The 20,707-nt window shown below is 46.2% G+C and overlaps 1 protein-coding gene across 1 annotated transcript in view; it reads right to left on the reverse strand.

The window, feature by feature from the left end:
* The window catches only part of LOC112217060 (membrane-associated guanylate kinase, WW and PDZ domain-containing protein 2), a 310,671-nt gene that overhangs the window by 6,517 nt on the left and 283,447 nt on the right, over positions 1–20,707 (reverse strand). Inside the window, 12 exon segments of the mRNA XM_042300405.1 lie at positions 1,379–1,517; positions 4,283–4,426; positions 7,466–7,718; positions 10,225–10,264; positions 10,267–10,458; positions 10,940–11,125; positions 11,825–12,067; positions 12,070–12,093; positions 12,906–13,098; positions 13,474–13,589; positions 14,251–14,292; positions 18,158–18,380. Coding sequence (XP_042156339.1) covers positions 1,379–1,517; positions 4,283–4,426; positions 7,466–7,718; positions 10,225–10,264; positions 10,267–10,458; positions 10,940–11,125; positions 11,825–12,067; positions 12,070–12,093; positions 12,906–13,098; positions 13,474–13,589; positions 14,251–14,292; positions 18,158–18,380 — 1,795 coding nt within the window.

Here is a 20,707-nt window from a genome sequence, read left to right on the forward strand (position 1 = left end):
CGACCTGAAGATCGGTGACGTCATGATTTGACCTTGTTTCCCCCCCAGTTGTCTTGAAAGCCCTAATAGCTGAGGAACTAGGTTGATGTCACTGTGATTGAAGTGGAGAGGAGGAGGAGCCAGTGTGTTCTGACCAGGAAGTCACAGCTGCAACACATGGCATGGGCACACAAAACCACACCACAAACCACGACACCAAGTAGAATTAGACTGGAACATGCAGATCGTCACAAACCGTGTCTTTAGAGTGGCCCATTAGGAAGAAATAGGGGGAGCCATGCTTGTCACTTTTCATGCACATGGAGAGACTGGAAGGTACCATTCCTAAGGAAAGGGGAGTAACAACCTATACCAATCATTAGGGTTAAACCAGACGCCTTGAAAGGAAGAGTTACACTATTGTTAGTCAAGAGAAAGACAAGTTTATCAGTGTTAAAGTATTAAGTAGAGAGAAAGACATTGCTATGGGTGAAGAAAATATCTACATTAGAAGATAGGCATGCCAGACATATGCAGAGTTATAGTTATAAAGTTCATGTTTTTTGTAATTTTTAGCCCATTTTCTACCCAATTTCGTGGTTACGAAATTGTCTCATCGCTGCAACTCACCAACGGGCTCGGGAGACGCGAAGGTCGAGGCATGCGTCCTCCGAAACATGACCCGCCAAACCGAGCTTCTTAACACCCACCCGCTTAACACAGAAGTCAGCCTCGCCAATGTGTTGGAGCAAACACAGTTCACCTGCAGGCGCCCGGTCTGCCACAAGGAGTCGCTAGAGCGCGATGAGCCAAGTAAAGCTCTCCCCTAACCCGGACGACGCTGGGCCAAACCCTCCCCTAAACCGGACGACGCTGGGCCAAACCCTCCCCTAACCCGGACAACCCTGGGCCAAACCCTCCCCTAACCCGGACGACGCTGGGCCAAACCCTCCTCTAACCTGGACGACGCTGGGCCAAACCCTCCCTAACCCAGACGACGCTGGGCCAAACCCTCCCCTAACCTGGACGACGCTGGGCCAAACCCTCCCCTAACCCGGACGATGCTGGGCCAAACCCTCCCTTAACCCGGACGACACTGGGCCAATTGTACGATTTCCGCACTGCATCTCAGGATCAATCCCAGGCAGTAGTGATTCCACAACACTGCGATGCAGTGCTTTAGACCACTGCGCCACTCGGGAGGCCCGAGTAAAGAATAATCTATAGACATAATCATTTTAGAAGTGTGTGTGTGTGACTTTTAAAATGTGATTATAGTGTTACTGGAATCAGATGAGATTAGAAGGTAAGCAGGTGTATTTGAGTGTGTTACAGCTGGATTAGCCTTGGCCTGGAGAGGGGTAAACAACAGGGTTCGAGGGACAGAATGGAAACCCACCATACTCTGGGACCTGCCCTGTGCCTCTCTTCAGGAGTAGACGCACCCGCCGGCCCCCTGACTTGATGAGCTCGATGGCCCGGGTGTGGGTCATGTCCCTGGTGGTGTCCCCATTGATCTCAATGATCTGGTCCCCTACCTGGAGAGGAGGAGAGACAACACAGTGAGAGAGAGAGAGAGAGAGAGAGCAATACTGTAGATAGATAGATAGATAGACAGACAGACAGACAGACAGACAGACAGACAGACAGACAGACAGACAGACAGACAGACAGACAGACAGACAGACAGACAGACAGACAGACAGACAGACAGACAGACAGACAGACAGACAGACAGACAGACAGACAGATAGATAGATAGATAGATAGATAGATAGATAGATAGATAGATAGATAGATAGATAGATAGATGTGTGTCCCCACTGTTTGTGTGTGTATGTGCATGAAATCCTGTTGCCATGCAGAAACTGCACAGACAATAAATAGACAATAGACCACTGTGACAGTAACCTCTAAATCACCAACCCACTGAGCAACCTGTGTTATATAAACATGCGTTACATTGCGTGACAAGTTCACACCAATTCCCTGATTAGATGAACAAATTATGGAAGAACGCTGGCACACACTACCGCAACCACCAACGCAATTGTTTCTTGGTAGGCCTCGGAGATAAGCACACACACTACGTATTAAAGCACAAAATTAACGAGGCAAATTTGTTGTGGATCACAATTTATTAGGATCAATGTGTATCTATAAATCATAGTGGTGCAGAGGGATCAGAGCGGCCAGTGTAAAGCTCTAATCAGAATTAGCACTCATGAATGTGGTGTCAGTTGTCATTAATTCCTGCAGCCCGTTTTATAATGTCATTTAGATTGAATTATGGCAGACAGACTCTTCCCTGCAGGGGGGCTGAGACTAAAGAGGATACCTGAATACCAATGTCCTGGGCTTTGTTCATTACGTACCAAACGGAAGAAAATGGACTGAAACAAGGAGGGTGTTCCTGAATCCGTCCAATAAGAAACAGTTGTTTACGATATCCGTTGCAAAACGTATTCCTAATGAATATGACCCAGGACATTAGCAGCTGAAGACCTGGTAGTAACCTATTCATTTCACTAATTAGACTACACCTCCCTTTTAGCCCTACAGTGAAATTGTTGTGACCTCTCTATGACTACAACATCAAGGTCGGAGGCCAATTGTACAGGCATATCCCCGGATGGATCTCACTAACACACTTCCTTCACTTGGGAATTGGGACCAGTGCCCTCTTGACTGATAGTGTAGGAGACCACGTGCTGCGGCGCCAAATGTATAAACCAATTACTGTAACAAATGGAAAAGTCCTCGGCTAATAGTGGAAGTAATTTGAAAGCTGAGGAGAGAGAATCCGCCCGGCAACAGAGAGAGAAGGGGAGTCATTAAGTGTTATTAGGCTCATCTGAGCGGAGCTGGGCCGCCCGTCCATCTACACCTTCTGACAGTTTGTGAATGGCTGAGGCCGGCCTGAGTCATTCCCCTTTAAATGGATGGGAAGTGACTGGGTGTGGATGGGAGAATTGAACACCAAGCCAACAGCAGTAGTATGACCTCCAGATGAAGCATGGTTTTCCTTGGATTGTCTCTCCTCTAGATGATATCTCGAGTATAGCCAAGCTTACTAAGGTTGTGTCTGAAACAGCACACTATTGCCTATATAGTGTACTTTTGACCAGAGCCTGAGCCTTGGTGGTGTAAAAAGTAGTATACTATATAGCCGGCCGGCCGGCCCATCCCAGTTCATTTCAACAGCGGTGTTAGATGATCCTACATTTCCCCCTCGACCATTCATCTCCCCATGATCAGAGTTCAAACTGGGCCTGTGTGTGGCGGACTGCAGAGTTTGAGTGGGCCTTTAAAGCTGTGATTACTGAAGGATAAATCACAATACCGGCCCGGGCGTTGGACAGAGAGACGAGGACCGCTAGCTATCCCTCATCCCCAGGCGATGGGTTTGGGCCTGGGCCCGCCGAGCTGCATTTACCTCGCCGTGGCGGAGTGAGAGTAGTATCCCTACGGGGCGTTTTACACACATCTCTGACAGGTTCATTACAGATAATGAACACAATTGGCCCACACTAGGGAGATTGGGCAGAGAGAAAAGTGTGACTGGTAGGAGATGATCAAGATACTTTAGGAGATATAGAAAAACTGCTATGACAGACTTATAATGTACTCTTTGATATCGGAAAAGTAAAGTGAGATTTCTGTCTATTTTACGCCATAAAGTGGTCAGAGTCACCCTGGATGAACATAGCAGGCTACAAGAACATATACAGCTGTTGAGAGAGAGTGACTCATACTTTGACAGAGGTGATGGAAGGAAGGTGTGAACTTGGGGAAAAACTAAAAGCTTGGCACACTCTGCATCTTTTCACAAAGAGTACTACATTTGAACGTCAATTTAGAAAATAATTGTCTTTTTTTGTTGTCAAACAGATGGTGACCGGCAGATAGTACCCTCTATCCCTGAAGAGAACATTACGAAACGGACAAAAGTTGAAAACTATTCATGGTTAAAAACAGCCATCCTTTAATTATTCATCTGAATGTTCATAGTACCTAATGTATTATTGACTAGAGAAACGTTTCTGATGCCAGTAAACCCACTAACCCAGCAGGTGTCAAAACGTCCCAAATCCTTCACACACTCAGCCACAATGCATTAGCAGATTATTTTCTTACAGGGCTTAAAATGGAAATTTGCTGCCAAGATAATCATCAGACAATTAAGACTAGCAAAGAATTATTATTAATATCCCACTAAACCAGCATTGGGAGAGAAGCTGCTGTAAGTATGTTGAGGGGAAGTGTTAGTTCAGCGCAGGATGTGACATCGTCATCAACCTACCCTCATCCTCCCGTTGCGGATGGCGGGTCCGTCCTCGGCCAGTCGCAGGACAAACAGGTCCATCTTGTACTCCCTCCCTCCACGGATACTGAAGCCAAACCCCTTCACACTCTTCTCCAGCTCCACGGTGAAGAAGTCAAAGTCCTGGAGAAGGAACAGGACACATTCAGACAACAGGCAGTAAGAACCAGGGAGGAGGGGAAGGAGTAGGACACATTCAGACAACAGGCAGTAAGAACCAGGGAGGAGGGGAAGGAGCAGGACACATTCAGACAACAGGCAGTAAGAACCAGGGAGGAGGGGAAGGAACAGGACACATTCAGACAACAGGCAGTAAGAACCAGGGAGGAGGGGAAGGAGTAGGACACATTCAGACAACAGGCAGTAAGAACCAGGGAGGAGGGGAAGGAGCAGGACACATTCAGACAACAGGCAGTAAGATCCAGGGAGGAGGGGAAGGAACAGGACACATTCAGACAACAGGCAGTAAGAACCAGGGAGGAGGGGAAGGAACAGGACACATTCAGACAACAGGCAGTAAGATCCAGGGAGGAGGGGAAGGAACAGGACACATTCAGACAACAGGCAGTAAGATCCAGGGAGGAGGGGAAGGAACAGGACACATTCAGACAACAGGCAGTAAGAACCAGGGAGGAGGGGAAGGAGCAGGACACATTCAGACAACAGGCAGTAAGAACCAGGGAGGAGGGGAAGGAACAGGACACATTCAGACAACAGGCAGTAAGAACCAGGGAGGAGGGGAAGGAGTAGGACACATTCAGACAACAGGCAGTAAGAACCAGGGAGGAGGGGAAGGAGCAGGACACATTCAGACAACAGGCAGTAAGATCCAGGGAGGAGGGGAAGGAACAGGACACATTCAGACAACAGGCAGTAAGAACCAGGGAGGAGGGGAAGGAACAGGACACATTCAGACAACAGGCAGTAAGATCCAGGGAGGAGGGGAAGGAACAGGACACATTCAGACAACAGGCAGTAAGAACCAGGGAGGAGGGGAAGGAGCAGGACACATTCAGACAACAGGCAGTAAGATCCAGGGAGGAGGGGAAGGAACAGGACACATTCAGACAACAGGCAGTAAGATCCAGGGAGGAGGGGAAGGAACAGGACACATTCAGACAACAGGCAGTAAGAACCAGGGAGGAGGGGAAGGAGCAGGACACATTCAGACAACAGGCAGTAAGATCCAGGGAGGAGGGGAAGGAACAGGACACATTCAGACAACAGGCAGTAAGAACCAGGGAGGAGGGGAAGGAACAGGACACATTCAGACAACAGGCAGTAAGATCCAGGGAGGAGGGGAAGGAACAGGACACATTCAGACAACAGGCAGTAAGAACCAGGGAGGAGGGGAAGGAGCAGGACACATTCAGACAACAGGCAGTAAGATCCAGGGAGGAGGGGAAGGAACAGGACACATTCAGACAACAGGCAGTAAGAACCAGGGAGGAGGGGAAGGAGCAGGACACATTCAGACAACAGGCAGTAAGATCCAGGGAGGAGGGGAAGGAGCAGGACACATTCAGACAACAGGCAGTAAGATCCAGGGAGGAGGGGAAGGAACAGGACACATTCAGACAACAGGCAGTAAGAACCAGGGAGGAGGGGAAGGAGTAGGACACATTCAGACAACAGGCAGTAAGAACCAGGGAGGAGGGGAAGGAGCAGGACACATTCAGACAACAGGCAGTAAGAACCAGGGAGGAGGGGAAGGAGTAGGACACATTCAGACAACAGGCAGTAAGAACCAGGGAGGAGGGGAAGGAGTAGGACACATTCAGACAACAGGCAGTAAGAACCAGGGAGGAGGGGAAGGAACAGGACACATTCAGACAACAGGTGGTAAGAACCAGGGGGGGGAAGGAGCAGGACACATTCAGACAACAGGCAGTAAGATCCAGGGAGGAGGGGAAGGAGCAGGACACATTCAGACAACAGGCAGTAAGATCCAGGGAGGAGGGGAAGGAACAGGACACATTCAGACAACAGGCAGTAAGAACCAGGGAGGAGGGGAAGGAACAGGACACATTCAGACAACAGGCAGTAAGATCCAGGGAGGAGGGGAAGGAACAGGACACATTCAGACAACAGGTGGTAAGAACCAGGGAGGGGGGGGAAGGAGCAGGACACATTCAGACAACAGGCAGTAAGATCCAGGGAGGAGGGGAAGGAGCAGGACACATTCAGACAACAGGCAGTAAGATCCAGGGAGGAGGGGAAGGAACAGGACACATTCAGACAACAGGCAGTAAGAACCAGGGAGGAGGGGAAGGAACAGGACACATTCAGACAACAGGCAGTAAGATCCAGGGAGGAGGGGAAGGAACAGGACACATTCAGACAACAGGCAGTAAGAACCAGGGAGGAGGGGAAGGAACAGGACACATTCAGACAACAGGCAGTAAGAACCAGGGAGGAGGGGAAGGAACAGGACACATTCAGACAACAGGCAGTAAGAACCAGGGAGGAGGGGAAGGAACAGGACACATTCAGACAACAGGCAGTAAGAACCAGGGAGGAGGGGAAGGAACAGGACACATTCAGACAACAGGCAGTAAGAACCAGGGAGGAGGGGAAGGAACAGGACACATTCAGACAACAGGCGGTAAGAACCAGGGAGGAGGGGAAGGCCATCAGTCACCATCACAAAAGCTAATGGCCATGTGTATTAATATAGCCTGGTTAAACCAGACTGAATGCTGCGCTCACCATTGTTTAACTCAGTGCAGCGTTCAGTCTGGTTTAACCAGGCTAGAATTACCACATCTTCCTCGTTAACCTCTCTACCTGAACTACTGTTTCTTGCGTGTCAATGCCCATATATTTCAGTTGAATGTATTTATTTGATTCTTTATTTAACTAGGCAAGTCAGTTAAGAACAAATTCTAATTTACAATGACGGCCTACACCGGCCAAACTCGGACGACGCTGGGCCAATTGTGCACCGCCCTATGGGATTCCCAATCACGGACGGTTGTGATACAGTCGGGATTCGAAACAGGTTGTCTGTAGTGACGCTTCCAGCACTGAGATGCAGTGTTTTAGACCGCTGCGCCACCTGGGAGACCCATTTTTGACGGCTTTACATGCTTATAATAAAAGCAAAATGTACATTTTCAGACATCACAGGTCAATAGTGTATTGATGAGTAAAGTATCTAACCTGGTATACTTGTGGCATCTGTGGCTGGATCTGTCTGTAGTCGTGGGGCACAGGCATAGGGAAGTGCCTGGGGTCAGTGGACAGCTGTCTGTAGTCCATCAGAGGAGGGTGTCTGTAGTCCAGGGTGGGTGGCTGGCGGTAGTCTGCTACAGGAGGGTGTCTGTAGTCCAACGGGGGCTGTCTGTAGTCTGTGAATGGAGGCTGTCGGATGTCCGGTTTTACATCCTGCCTCGCTTTCACCTCTGACCTGTAACTATCCAACCAATCAAGTTAAAGGAAAATTTCCCACTGGACATAAACTGGTTGAATCAACGTTGATACAATGTAATTTGTCAATTTATTGTCAAATACACTGGATTTGAAAAATGTAATCAATGTGAACTGCTGTTTTGAGTCATTCCAAAGGGAAGGTTTCACAGAGAAAATGACATGTGACCATACTTTATCACTCATGTAACGTCAATGAGACTATTTTGGCCTATATAGCATTTGCAAAGTCATCGACAGCCATTGTTTCAATTCAAGCCAGAATTAATCTATAAATAGACAATACAATAGGGTTTCAGGGTTTCAAGCACTGGTTGATTTGAAATGAAATGATATTTAGTGATATTGAACTGTGTTTAGTTGTCAACACAACCAAATATCAATGTTTGAAGGAGATCTCTCTTTTTTTTGTGGAATTTGACCCCTTTTTCTCCCCAATTTCGTGGTATCCAATTTTTCTTATTTTTAGTAGCTACTATCTTGTCTCATCGCTACAACTCCTGTACGGGCTCGGGAGAGACAAAGGTTGAAAGTCATGCGTCCTCCGATACACAACCCAACCAAGCCGCGCTGTTCCATATGTGCCACTGACTTAGTCTGGCTTTAATTACAGTTTGTCTACAAATTCATGTCTCCATCTCAACGAAATATGTAAATTAACACAACAATCAAAGTTAAAGAATAGGACTAAATCAAATCCAACTTTATTTAAAGTGAATTTAAAGTTTGATTTGAATATGAGTCCTATTCTTTAACTTTTATTGTTATGTTGAAAATCATCAAACACAAAAACAATAAACAATGAATAGCATATTAACTTGTTGACAAGTTTAACCAATGATATGTTGGATTCATGTCTCTAACTCAACCAAAAATATAAGTTAAAGAATGGGATTAAGCCAGTGGCTCAGATGGAACTATGCAATCAGTAGATACATCTCAATTAAATGTTGATATGTCAACCAAACAATTGAATATAGCCTAAATTAAGGCTATCGTACAAACATGGCCACATTGAGGTTGAGAAACTCTAAAATCCTTCTTATAAAACATGCATGTTCTAGATAGCAGGTCTCTGGAGATCTTTACTATTCCTGTAATAATCTGTGCAGCACCTTGAACAGCACCTTGAACAGCACCATGTATTCAACATGTCATCTCAACTGCAATCCCGGTCATTTGGTTCTGCTATTAAATGAAACACAGTGATAACACATTCATTGTGTGTTGTATAAATAAAAGAACTGTGCTGTGCTTTTAAATGGTTGAAAGCGCAGTGAGGCATTTCAGTGAAAACTAAACCAAAAATCTGTGCTTTTTTCGATGGTTGAATGCGCAGTTGAATTAACTTTTGGATGTCTTTTTGAGTGGGTGAATATACAGTATGTTGTCATCTCATTGATCAAGTTCTCAACTAAATATGACCTAATTACCAACATTGAAATGATGTAGTGTGCCCAGTGGGTTATCACTACAAACATTTCATTTGAATGTAATGGGTAATGGTAATTTTTTTATATATTTACCTTTATTTTACTAGGCAAGTCAGTTAAGAACAAATTCTTATTTTCAATGAAGGCCGGGAAACAGTGGGTTAACTGCCTGTTCAGGGCAGAACGACAGATTTGTACCTTGTCAGCTCAGGGATTTGAACTTGCAACCTTTCGGTTACTAGTCCAATGCTCTAACCACTAGGCTACACTGCCACCCCGTAATGCTCTCTGAACCAATTCATGTCAAATTCTAAGTTATTTAGAAATACCTTGTTTGTTACAATCAAACTACCTTTGAGACAAGACTCTAGTGGTGGTAAGTGAAATCATTTTTTTGAACCACATGAAAGACACTCAGTCTTTTACAGAGTTGGCAATAAATAAGAGTACTCAGAGAGTTTGGGAATTCTCCAGAGCAGGAGGCAAAGGACAATGACAGGGTACACTTTGGGCCCCCTGTAAGAGCTTGATGAAATATTCAGCGTAGGTCTATAAAGAAGCTATTTAGGTTAATAATTCAGGAGTCCGTAAGAGTTAAGTGATGTTATACAACAAACTGGAGACAGGGAGAGAATACCTCGCTCTCACCTGTAATTCCCTTAGGAACAGTGCTTTTACCCCAGAGATTAAAAAAAAAAGATACTACTGTGCTGTATAAGATATCTGGGACTTCCACAGCATTGGGACTAGCAGACAGTACAATACTGAGGAAGCCCTAAAGATTACATGAACCCATACACATACATGATCAACTATCTTAAACCATTTCAATAAATAGGAAATGATAGAGCACTCAAATGTTGCATGTCTTAAATCAAATCAAATGTTATTGGTCACACAGATATTTAGCAGATGTTATTGTGGGTTTAGCGAAATGCTTGTGTAAATTATGGCCCTATCCTGGCGGACCAATATTTAGAACTGGGCTGGGTGCTATGGATTGGCGGGTGTGTTTTTAAGCAGTGTGCGTCTGTGTGTCTGACCATCCAGTTGCCGTACCTGCTGTCGTGGGTGTAGATCTGGGGTGGGGGGCTGGGGTCTGTGTGATGGGGCTCTGGTGGGTCAGGGAACTGGGCTGGGTGACTGCAGGGCTGGGCTGAGTGACTGCAGGGCTGGGCTGGGTGACAGCAGGGCTGGGCTGGCCCACGGTGGGACTGGGCTGGGCCTGAGGACTGTGCTGCTGGGTCACTGCTGGGCTCTGTTTCTGTGAGCTAGGGGCTGACGGGCTCAGCTCTGAAACACAGACAGACAGAAGTGTCAGACACAGTGACAGATAGATACACACCACAGTATAGACTATGCTAAACAGAGCCACATTAACATAATACACGGTGCATCTACTTCAAAGAACTGTCAGTACAATGCTCCAATCTACAGTAGATGCTCGCATTACCAAGAAACACACATGAAGCATTAGAAGATGGTGACAGAAACCGACTCACTAGACAGTTCTCCCAAACAGACATATCACTTTCTGATCCACGCAAATAGTGCCTTAGCCAGAGATAGAACAACATCCTTTAAAAATGGATGTAAAACGGTCTGTACAGTAAGACAACGTGCTGCATTTAAGATGACAAACAGTTTTAACAACAGTCCCTGAAAGTCCCCCACATCTACAGTATACAGTTCTCTGCTGACCCCTTGGTCCCCCCATTATCTCCAGTCTAGTGACCGTTGTCGTCCGTCCCCCCCTGTCCCCTGTCTCACTCACCTTCCTGTGGTATGATCCGGAGGGTGACGCTGAGGCCGGCGTCCTTGATGAGCTTAACGATGTCGGCGTGGGGCATGTTGATGATGGACTGGCTGTTCACCGCCAGGATGCGGTCACCCACCTTCAGTTTGCCACAGCGGTCCGCCGGGCTGCCGTCGATGATACGCCCAATCTTATGGGGCACGCCTGGGATGGGAGGAGAGGCGGAGGACAATACACACAGAGTGAGAGACACACAGATATGGTTAGTTGAGGATGGGTCTGAGTTCAGGCTAATCTTACTGGTTGGATGCTTTCTTTCCATCTCTCCCTCTCTTCTTTCTATCTATGTTGCTCGCTCTTTTCACATTTCTCCCGCCCCCTCTCAGCTTATGTAAGACAGCTGGCTGTATGCACGGCGAGTGTGGGCAGGGCACTAAAAGGCGCCGCGGCGTACTGGAGCCTAGCTACCTCAGATCTGAGGGATTGATACAGTCAGGAAACCATTTGGAATTGAGACGGGTTAGATGGTTAGAGGAGGAGTACATGGTTCAAAAATAGAGGTGTTACATTTTTTATATAGTTGTGACCTCTTCGCAGACCTCTTCCTCTCAGAAATGTTTGTCAAAATGGATTTTGTTTTCTCTGCTTGGAACGACCGTATCTGCTGGACTAAAATGCATTAAAACTCAAGAGCATAATAATATGCGAAGCCTTCCCTTTTAAGGTGAAATTGCCATAAGGCAGTACATTTGTAATGTAAACAACCCATGGACAAGCAATGACTCACACTCACTCACTCACTCACTCACTCACTCACTCACTCACTCACTCACTCACTCACTCACTCACTCACTCACTCACTCACTCACTCACACACTCACTCACACACAGAGCAGCACTCACTGATGGCGGCGGCGGTCTCGGGCCGGTTGAGCGAGCTGATGATGACGAATCCAAACCCTTCACTCTCCTTGCGGTGGATAATGACATCACTCGGTGGCTGCTGCACGCTGGAGGTCGGCTCTCCATCTGTGGTGCTACCTGTACCCATGGCGTCAGTGGGTGGGCCTGCGTTGTTGCCAGGATACGTGACGTTGGTGAAGTCGCTGCGTGGGGAGCTGTGCTGGGTGGACACAGAGCCGGGCTGCGGCCGTTCTCTGGACACGGCTCTCCTGTGGGGGGCTGAGTTAACCTGCTCTGCTCTCCACCACACCACACTGCAGCCCAGCATAGCAGCACAGCACTCATCAATGGACAAAGACAGGCCCTGTCTGGACTGGCTATCAGATCAGAGAAAGGTCATGGTTTCTCTAACACCTCATCAGCTGTATTGTAGCATCCAAAGATCTTTTTAATCCAAAAGAAAACCTCCATTGAAGATATCTGTAGATACAATCGCTAAGAACTAAGACTCCCTCAAAACCAAGATGTCATGTTAGAATTCATTACATCTCCTTCAATGATCAAGGTTGAACTGAAGACAGTGAGACCTCTGGGAGAGACAAGAGTCTTGACACCTCCAAAAGTGTTCGTTTGAATCAAACGTTCGAGGGATGAAAGGCAAGACCACGGACGACACGGATGAGACAGACATCCTTTCATGACTGGACACGGAATGAGAAGAGGGAGACAGAGGAGGGGAGATGGGATCTCACCAGGGTGGCTGTGCTCTCCTCCCCAGGCACCAAAGGCAGCCGGAGTGTAAGCTGACATAAGGGAATGGGGAGATCTGAGGGGGGAAGGTGTGTGTAGAGGGCTGCTACACTCATCACACAGCAGGCTCTTGTAGCTCTACAATTCAAGGTACAATACAACAGCCGGACTCCACATAAGGCCAGAGAAAGGAAGACTATCAGGCCTTCTTGGAGTAGAATGAATTTGACCTTGGAGGATGATCTAAGGTCAGAGTTCCGTTTTCCTCCCTAATGATTAGGATTAGTTTTCAGTAAACTGATCCTAGATCTGTCCCCTCCCATATTCTCACCTGGGCCATGTAGCCTCCTCCTGATGGTGAGGTTGACCTGTCCATTGCGGGCGGCGCCGTGCATCAGGTCGATGACGTAGCGGTGGGGCTTCCCCGCCACCGGGATCCCGTCCACGAAGATGAGCTCATCGCCTGGCCGCAGGCGCCCATCTCTGTCCGCAGGGCTCTTCTCTATGATGGCCCCAATCAGGATCTGTTTATGGGAACGAGACCAATCAGAACGCATGGAGAGCTAGGGTTAGGGGTTAAAAAGTTGGTTGACCGATCAGAGGGCTGGATTAAGAAAAGGACTACATTGAAGCGATATGTAGCCATGGTCAAGTGGACAAGAAACATGCAGTGAGTAACTGTATGTGAAATGACATGTATAAGTGGTTGCTATGTCAGTGGTGCTTATGAATAGATACATGGCTCCATGTTTGCGCTGAGTGTTACTCTACAGACAATTAACCAGTAACCATCCACAGCAGCACCACCAGTCTCTCAGTCAGTCAGTTCAGGGTTAGATATGCATGTAGTGGGTTAGAGAGGAGAAAATGACAGGGTTCCACGCCCATCTCATACGAGCCTTCTCACGGGTGTCCGGACTCACAGGCTGACCCGCCTCGTCTCCCCCAAGGATGCGGAAGCCGAAGCCGGACTTCTGCCTCCTCAGGTGCACCTCCACCTCCTGGTACTCTGCCCCTGGGGTCAAGGAACAGACAACACCTGTGACACGTGTTGACCTTGGAGTGCCCTCAGTCTAATGTCTAATTTATGTGGAGCCAGAGGATTGTTGATCACATATTGTGGAAGTTAACACATGGAATTAAAGGCACTGTTATTTCTGTGTTTTATATAATATTGTACAACACCTGATGGAACTAACACTGTTAAAGTGTGATTTAAAAAAAATCTGTGTTATTTCCTGGTAGTTGCTTGTTGAAAAGAATCGACACAGGACCCTAATCAGCAGGTTTGCATGGGCGGGAGTTTCAGCTTTCCATGGGGACATCAATGTGGTATATTGGTTAATAGACCAATAACAAAGAGAGTTCCAAACCTCTCTGCCAATAACAGCAAGTTATCAGTTTTCCCCTTTCCACTCAAACCAGACAGTTCTTGCTTAAGTCTTGCTTGAGATTGTTTTTTGGGCTAAAAAGCCAATTTTGCCAATTTTAATGGAAATCTATTACAGCACAGCACTTATTTGTTACCCAGAAATGATTTGATATTGATATAAAACGGCTGTATTGGGCCTTTAATGCATTGCAAATTAAATTAAAGGTTTCATTAAAAAAAAGACAATTTAGAATAATCCCTATTCCTCCCTGTGGACAGTCTTCTTCAGGGCCAACGTACATACCTGAGTGGTCCACAGAGAAGATGGTCCGTGGCAGGCCTGGCTCTGTGTGGGGGAGGGAGATTGAGGGAGCACCCATAAACAATAATACAACACACATACTGTCTTACAACTGTCTCACTCAGAGCAGGTTACTAAAAAGACTGAGACTAGAGCAAGTCAGAAAAAGACTTGCCTCAGCACATTGTCTGCACAGAGTTCCTACATCATCCATTACACTGTGGAAAAGAAGTGCTTAGGGCTTGTAATACAGCTATCTTTTTATTTACAGTATGTGTTACGGGAGCAGAAACTCATCTGCAATCAGGCCTTTACTGGAAAGCAGAATGATTTGTGGCATAGTGATATTCATTACCCTGAAAACCCTTTCTTATGAAATGAAGTAGAGCGGGTCAAAGTGACTGTGATGAGAAATGGGCTCTATTTACAGCAGGTTTAATCACGGAGACCAGTGTCCGCTGGGATACCAGAGGAATTAATTGAGGAAACAAAGATGGCGGATGACACATAAGGAGACTGACTGACGTCTTACCACGGAACCCATATACAGTGTTTTAAGTTTATATTAAATAATATTGCTGGAAAAAATACTCATAAATGTTGGCAGAAGATAAGGACAGAATGACCTTGCTGGCCAGAGGATGATTTTGGTATATTCCAGACTGTGTTATAGTTTACATAAAGTACACAATTCATAAATCTCCATCCAACTCCAGCTCTCTCACATGCAATGGGGTCTCTTGGTTCCCTACTAAAATAAAGGCATCTAATTACAGATGTAGGATCTTAATTTGATCACTCTTTTGTTGCTGATAATTTTCCTACACAGCAGGAAATATAAACTTGTAGTATATTCAAGCTTAAAAAGGCTTCTAAAGTTTGTAATATATATTGTTTTATCAACCCCTACATTCTTTTCCATGAATTATAACCTATTTCCTGTTGCTGCATGATTATCTTCCAGCTGTAGAAAACCTTATCAACATTCAGTGGAAGCTACACTGACTTGTCTATGGTTGTGGGGTATGGGTGCATTTTCTTCTCTAACAGCCTGCATTGGTCTCCCGGATATATTGAGAACAGTCCTAGTTAGATAAGGTTATTGAAAAATACCAATGTTCATGACCTAGAACTCCCACACCACTGAGGGAAACAAGTAAAGTGTTCCTAAATGTTGCCTTGTGCCTCAACCCTGTTAACCTGACTGACCAACAGTCTGCAAGTGTAGCCTAGCAGCGAACAGCACTTTGGGAGCTTGTTACATGAAGGGAAGCAACACTGAACACGGGACTAAAGGAGAGTAAAGGAGAGAAAGAAACAGAGAGAGAGAAGAGTAGTGCTATCTGGCCCTAAATCGACAGTACACTGTGGCTAAATATTTGACCATGGTTACTGATCAAAACCTTAGAAAAACCTTGACAAAGTACAGGCCCAGTGAGCACAGCCTTGCCATTGAGAAGGGTAGACACAGGAAAACCTGGCTCCCTGTAGAGGAAAGGCTGTGCAACCACTGCACAACAGCAGAACCTGAGACGGAGCTGCATTTCCTGACAAAATGTCCAAAATCTAAAACAATTAGAGTATCATTTCCCATTTATTCAAGGTTTCAAAGACCTCTCTGATGAGAGTAGGCTACCCGTCCTGTTGGGGGAGGGCACAGAGAGCTGTGGGTTGGTAGCGCACTACATTGCTGCCTGCCATAAGTTGAGGGACAGTGTCTGACAAACCAATCAACCTGCACATGTACTCTACTGTATGCTTATTGTTATTGTTCAATATATGGTTATTTTGACCCTTGGTTATTGTTGTCCCGTTGACAATTTTGATTCTCATTTTTATTTTATGTTGTAAATATCCAAAATAAGCTTTGGCAATATTTACATTGTTACGTCATGCCAATAAAGCGAAGCCAATTGAGAGAGAGAAAGAGAGAAAGAGAGAAAGGAGAGAGAGAGAGAGAGAAAGAGAGAATGGAGAGAGAGAGAGAGAGAGAAAGGAAAGCTACAGAGAAAGATTGCCTGAGACGCTGAAAGGCTTTGACATGGAGTTCTTCCGACAGCCCTGTCCTCTTTAATAAAGGTTGTGTTGCGTAAGCGCGCACACAGCTCGCCTCTCTCCTCACAGTGTGCATCTACTGTAGCCTACGATTGACTCAGGCCCACAGAGATTCTACCATAGAGAGGAGCAGAGCAATATCATGTCTACCGGCTCGAGCCTCGCATGTCAATCATGAAGCCTCTATGGTACATCAAGCTGCACGGACTTAACAGAAACTAGCACTGTCACTAGCACTGGTCAAAAGGATGAGTGCACTTTATGTTCAGAATCATACAGTAGATATGACTACTGATGTCAAAAACCAATGGTATACTGTCGTACAAATCTTTCTACAGGGCATATCTTGGCAACCCAGTTAAAAGATTGGTCGTACACTCAATGAACTGAAAGGAAATCCCTATGCTTGTACCTCTGACAGGATCTTTAATGGCTAAAATATAATTGTTGGCTCCTAAAGTATACAGCGGTCTAAGAAGACAGGTTATTGGCTGAGATGTTCCTGAACAAAAAAGCTAATTTGACTATACACTCTGGCAGAACATCGACTGGAGGCAGAGATCCGGGAGATACTCAGAGATGCCCCTAACGAAGGAGTCTAGACCAAATACACATATATCAACATCAAGTCATCTGTCAGCACTAAGATACAAGTAGAAACTCTTAAACCGCTGTCATACTCATAATATTTACAGAAATACATCTACAGACACAACAACATAATACATCTCATTCTGCAGAACCCAGACTATGTCCCTATAGGAAGAGAACCCAGACCATGTCCCTATAGGAACAGAACCCAGACAACCCAGACCATGTCCCTATAGGAACAGAACCCAGACAACCCAGACCATGTCCCTATAGGAACAGAACCCAGACAACCCAGACCATGTCCCTATAGGAACAGAACCCAGACAACCCAGACCATGTCCCTATAGGAACAGAACCCAGACAACCCAGACTATGTCCCTATAGGAACAGAACCCAGACAACCCAGACTATGTCCCTATAGGAACAGGACCCAGACAACCCAGATCATGTCCCTATAGGAACAGAACCCAGACAACCCAGACCATGTCCCTATAGGACAGGACCCAGACCATGTCCCTATAGGAACAGGACCCAGACAACCCAGACCATGTCCCTATAGGAACAGGACCCAGACAACCCAGACTATGTCCCTATAGGAACAGAACCAAGACTATGTCTCTATAGGAACAGAACCCAGACTATGTCCCTATAGGAACAGAACCCAGACAACCCAGACTATGTCCCTATAGGAACAGGACCCAGACAACCCAGATCATGTCCCTATAGGAACAGAACCCAGACAACCCAGACCATGTCCCTATAGGACAGGACCCAGACCATGTCCCTATAGGAACAGGACCCAGACCATGTCCCTATAGGAACAGGACCCAGACCATGTCCCTATAGGAACAGGACCCAGACAACCCAGACCATGTCCCTATAGGAACAGGACCCAGACAACCCAGACTATGTCCCTATAGGAACAGAACCCAGACTATGTCTCTATAGGAACAGAACCCAGACTATGTCCCTATAGGAACAGAACCCAGACAACTCAGACTATGTCCCTATAGGAACAGAACAGGTGGAGCTGAGGCCATTGTTATATTGCACTATGGAGCCCTGACTCTGTTCACGAGGGCTACAATGATTCATTCAGGAGATGAGGTGTGTGTGTGTGTGTGTGTGTATGTATGTGTATGAGTGTGTTTTTGTGCATCTTCATAGGTCCACCTGTTCAAAAGAACATTAACCCCTGGAACCCCAGACAGATATTATGGGGCTGTTGTTGTTGTTGTTGTACTAGTGTGTTTCCAGTACTTACGCCTACTATTCTCATAGATAGCCCTGGACTTCTCATAGAGGTCATAGGGGTCGGGCCTGCTCAGATCAAAGCCCTCGGGGAGGGCAGAGTCTGGGACTGAGGCCCTGTGGAGGTGGCGGGTCAGGAAGGGGGCGTTGTGGGGGACAACGGGGGCAGACAGACTGGTCTGGGGGCTGCCCTGACCCCCTCCCTGGCCTTGGGCCGCGTCCCACTGCTCCAATACCTGTAAACACATCAGACATCAGGGCATTGGTTCAGTCTCCACCACCCCTACCATGGTTCTCACCCGGTCCTTACGCACTGACATCCCTAAGGGATGCAAGGGGGCGCTGTCCTGGTACTCTAACAACTTCCTCTTAGACGAACCAAATGAGGTGAGAGCAGGTAGCAAAGCTATTCATAGTATACAGGTGGGGACAGAGGCCTTCATGGACTTCATTGACCTCTGTCATTCACTACAGCAGTCTAATATTAGTGGGAGTAGTTATGCAGCAAAGCAACATGAGCACCAGCCGGCGGCGACTAATTAAAAGCAACAACAAAGATGAAGAGAGGGGAGGTGAAGAAACGTTTTAAAGGAAATAAAAGATGCCAAGGCTTATTAAAGCGGGTCTGGAAAAGCAGTGTGTAAATTATGCAGAGGGAGAGAGAGCACAGGCACACCAGTTCAGGGCTGCTGGGAGGAAGAGGGAGGCAGGCGGAGAGCATATTAAACATGTCAGTGTGCCACTGTCATCGTCGGAAGATGGCAAATGGCCAAAGTGGGCACACAGAGGGTACTGGCCCAGTGTAGATTGGCTACGGCCCAAGACATTCTATGATAGAGACTGTAGTGGATGCTAGAGGGGCATGGTGATAGGAGGAGTGCAAACACACAGCATTCACCCCCCTCAGAGAATCTCTTTGATGAACCTGTGTGTGTGTGTGTGTTCTGAAACTATAATGGAATGTAGATGTGGTGGATAATGTGTGGTGTCTCTATTGTGGAAAACACTATTGTGGTGTCTCCAATACAATGCAGAAAAGCCAGCAGTGCTAATGTCAAAACAGGTTTATTTAGACCCAAATACTCTCCGCAGTGTTGAATCCCAAACCACTCAGTGTGCGTCCAGGAGAAAAAGAGAGAAGTGGTAATTTATGCGGGTGTAAAACCAAACAATGCAGATAAATGGTTAAGTGCATAAAATATGATTTATCTTCCTATTTGAAATAAGCACCACACTTATTTGAAGTCATACACACTATGACCTATTTTGACAAGCTGAGCTGCTTTCTTGTGTTGTACAAATGTCAGTTGTCTTTAGAAAACAGAGTGGTGTTGATGAGATAGTGAAGATGACACATTGGTATGTTAGGATCACAGTGAGAATGATAGTTGTCTCTAGTACCACCCCATAAAATGACTTGTTTGATATCAGGAGCTGTATAAAAAGATGCTGCCAAGGCATCTAGTTCCATCGGACCAAGGCAAAATCAAAGTGTTCCCACTCTGTGTGGTTCCACCCATCTCTGCTACTGATCTTCGGAATGTCTGAGTGTCTGGCCGTGTAATGGCAGGCTGACAGTCAGGGGATCTTATTAAGTCTGGACCAGACTATAGCACTATCACTTCCCCTACTTCCTCCTCCTCCTCCGTCTCTCTCTCCCTCCATCTATTACGCTGTATGTACTAAGTGAAGTATGAAGTATGTCAGTCTTTCCTAACTGGCCCTGAGAGGGATAAATAAAGTTGTTTTGAATTGAATCTTTCCCCTTCATTTAGTCACAGGAAGTCAGGCTCTTTAAGACTGTATGACCTGTGTGTGTGGCTAGAGACTGCTGTTTCCTACACACAACACTCTCAGGTCTGGCCATAAATTGATTCTGCATCCAAACCAATAGTACTACATACTACTATATTCTGTATATTCTGTTTTTCACTCTCATGACTCTTTGAGAATATACTCATATATGAACAGGCTTTGTTCCAAACTGAATTCAGAATTGCATCATTAGTATTTGTGCCAACTTTGGGTCACATTTACAGAACTCCCATAGTCTCTGTTTTTAAACTTTGTATCCATGTTGGAATATTTGGGCTACGGGAATCGTCCTGAACTAATGATATCCAATTAAACCTGGGCTGAACTCTGAACTCTGTGTTGGCAGCTGCTGGTGCTCTGAAGCCTGTTCTGCATCATAGCTCAATGTGTGGGGAGGAACAAACACACTCTAGGGAAGAGAGAGAGAGAGAGAAAGAGCGGCTTCGGCTGGACCGCCCGCCCGACTGACTGACTGACTGAATGACTGACTGACTCCCAGGCACTTCTTCTCCGGGAGCTCAGATTCAGAATTACCATCAATCTGTTTGAAACTGAGAGATTCAACAAAGAGGAGAACAGAAATGAGCTACAATGAGGAAAAATCTATGAGAGGGCTTGAGAGTAGAGCTGGACCGATTATGATTTTTCAATGCCGATTATTGGATGACCAAATAAAGCCGATACCGATTAATCGGACGTTTTTTAAAAATGTATTTGTAATAATGACAATTACAACAATACTGAATGA

Source organism: Oncorhynchus tshawytscha, linkage group LG17 (genome assembly GCF_018296145.1).
Source record: "Oncorhynchus tshawytscha isolate Ot180627B linkage group LG17, Otsh_v2.0, whole genome shotgun sequence".
Taxonomy (NCBI): Eukaryota; Metazoa; Chordata; class Actinopteri; order Salmoniformes; family Salmonidae; genus Oncorhynchus; species Oncorhynchus tshawytscha.